The 3,073-nt window shown below is 37.3% G+C and overlaps 1 protein-coding gene across 1 annotated transcript; it reads right to left on the minus strand.

The window, feature by feature from the left end:
- Positions 1–271: 271 nt before the first annotated feature.
- Positions 272–1,069, minus strand: LOC115961559. The gene has a single exon (XM_031080524.1). The coding sequence runs from the start codon at positions 1,067–1,069 to the stop codon at positions 272–274; it is 798 nt and encodes a 265-aa protein (XP_030936384.1).
- Between the last annotated feature and the right edge of the window lie 2,004 nt (positions 1,070–3,073).

The raw sequence follows: 3,073 nt of genomic DNA on the forward strand, positions 1-3,073 counted from the left end.
TTGAAAGGAAATACTATTAAATTATTAATGGTTACCTGGATTTAGTCTCTCTCGTTGGCGGATTGCCAGTGATGTGCCAAAGTCACCAATTGACTTTTTGTACTCATCAAGTTGTGAACTTATTTTGTTTTGAATGTCAGGATCGGGAACCAACCTCATTAGAGTGCTTAGCAAACCTCTTTGAACTTCATTTTTAAAATGAAGGCCTAAAGTAAATTGCAGGGTTAAGAAAGCAACCTGCTGCATGCAGAGGGCTATGAAGTTGTTTGTCCTATCTAGCATCAATAACTCTATTATAATGTCCATAGAAAGAAACTTTGTTCTTCAACCTTCTTTTTATTCCCTCTTTTGCTTTGTCCATTGCTTCATACAAGTACCCCATAGCAGGTTTCTCATCCCCATCAACAAGACGAAGTACTCTAACTAAAGGCTCACTAACTTTCACTATGTTCTTGCATTGAGACCAAAACGAATAATCTTCCAAAACAATTTTACTTATCTCCTTCCCAACGGCAGTCTTAGCATGGGGGCATGAAAGCCATTTATCACAAGTGAACATTTGTCTAAGCTCTTTTTTGAACCTTAGCATGCTCTGTAGATTTAAGAAGTTAGTGGCAAACCTTGAAATTGCAGGACGACATAACTCTCTTCCATTTGTAAAATCTTGCCTCATCAAATCTAAAACAACTCCATGGTTGTAAATGAACTTTATTATCTTTTTTGCCTTCTTAATTGCTTCATCAACAAGAGGGAACCACTTAGGATAAGCAATATTCTCCAACAACAAGTCTATGCAATGAGCTGCACAAGGAGACCAAAATAAAGTACCATACTTCTGCTGTAATTTTTTTCCAGCTTTTTTATAGGCAGAAGCATTATCTGTAATCAATTGCACAATATATTCCATACCAATTTCTTGAACAACAGAATCAAATATATTGAACAAAGTTTTAGCATCCTTTGTAAGGTCTGAAGTGTCAATAGATTTCAAGAACATGGCACCCCTTGGACAATACACCAAAAAATTCATTATTAGTTGTTGTTTTTGATTTGTCCGCCCATCAGACATCACTGAACAGCCATCCACTTTCCAATCATTTTTTATATCTAACAAAAAATCATTAACTTCATGGATAGCATTTTTCAAAAGGGGTCCCCTCAACTCATAAAAAAAAGGCCCCTTAAATCCCGACCCAATAGCAGCAATGGAATCTATCATAGGTTGATAATAGGGTGACTGAGATGCATAAAAGGGTACATTATAATGATACCATCATCTTGCCACATTCATTTTTGCATTATCAATCATTGCTTTTGTAACCAAAGCACTTCTTATGGAGGGTTGAGCACTGGGGGTTGTTCTAGGAGCAAAATAACTCTTAATTTTCTTCTTTCCTCTTATTTGACCCATATCAGTGTCAACATCCTTTCCCCTAGATTTTCGTTTACCTAATGTTTGAGAGGGACTCTTTTCAACAACCCTAACCTCATCATCCTCCTCCTTCTCCTCCTCATCATCATCATATGGGTTCCCAATTTCTGATTGAATCCTTTTTTTAGTTTGTTTAGATTTTTTCAAGTCTTCAATCATTTGTTTCATTTGAAACCTAATATTAGATGAAACCTTTTTACATGGTTCAACTTGACCCCTAATCCTAGCAAGATGATACTTAAGTCTCGTAATACCACCCCCTTTAATCAACTTATTACAATGCAAACATATAGTGTTATTTTTTGCGTTAGGCACTGCACGGGCATGAGCCCATGCGGGATCCTTTGAACTATGATGAGCCATAGTTTACTGTTCAATGAAATGAAATGGAATTCAATCAAATGCATGAAGTAAATGAACAAACAAATCACATATCTTAAATTCTTAACTCTTATGTCCTAAGTTAGTAAGTTCTTTAATCTCAACTACAAAACAAATCATAAGAAAAAAAAAATTTATGATTTGGCTGAAGCTTCAATCCGAGAGAGTGAGAGTAGAGAAAGAATACCTGATTTGGCTGTTCAATCCAAGAGAGTGAGAGAGTCAGAGACAGATGAGTATGAGAGACTGAGAGAGCACAGCATAGAGACTGATGAGTATGAGAAAGCACAACACACTGAGCATAGAGACTCCATAGAGAGCATAATGGTAGTGAGTGAGGGATTTGAGAGTGAAAGAATCAAAGAAAAGAATAGATTTGAGATTAGGTCTTTTAGTAAAGTCCAAAACAGTGTCGTTTGGACCTTTACTGTTTGTTTGTTTATTTTTTATTTTTTTAAATAATAGGCCAAATCCTGTACCGGTCAAAATTTGCATCTCGGTCGAAATTTGCCGAAATTGACCGGAATGTCCCGAAACTGCCCAAAATCTAACTTGAGGTGGAATGGGGGGCTATTCTGGTATCGGTTTGCATACCGGTATGAAAAATTTTGACCGTTCTGGCTGGAACAGAACTGAAAGCTCGAAATGTGTGAAAACACAAGAGCTTATTTAAACCCACAATACAAATTACGGCTTGATTTATTTTACACTAACTTAATATTAAGTGCGGAATAGTGTAAATGCAAGCAAACAAACAAGAGAGCTACTCTACTTCATAATTAAAGCAACACAGCAGTAAAATGAAATAAACAAGAGTAGGAAAGAGAGATGCAAACACAGATAACACCGAGACGTGTTATCAAAGAGGAAACCGAAGAACTCAGCGAAAAACCTCTGAGCCGCCCTCTAAGCGGAAATCGATCCACTAGACAATCAGTTGGGATACATGGGTAAATAAGAGACCCTCCAAGACTAATCTACCCTTTCTACCTAAGTCCTCCAAGCTCCTACTCCAACAAGGCTTCTCGGAACCGTGTCTCGTCTAACTCTCTAGATCCCGTAACAAGCTCCATGTTGCATCTACCATCCTTGGCTTTTTCCAATGTTTCTCAACAGCACTAAAACCTCACTGCACACTCTCAAAAGGTGTGGTAAGTGTTTGGGATATTGACCTCTCAATGGTATGGAAATGGGGAGGTAAGAGATGGGGAAATCCCACAAACAAAGGTTTAGAGAATTGTTAGTATAACAATTTCTAAC

This window comes from Quercus lobata, chromosome 9 (genome assembly GCF_001633185.2).
Source record: "Quercus lobata isolate SW786 chromosome 9, ValleyOak3.0 Primary Assembly, whole genome shotgun sequence".
NCBI lineage: Eukaryota > Viridiplantae > Streptophyta > Magnoliopsida > Fagales > Fagaceae > Quercus > Quercus lobata.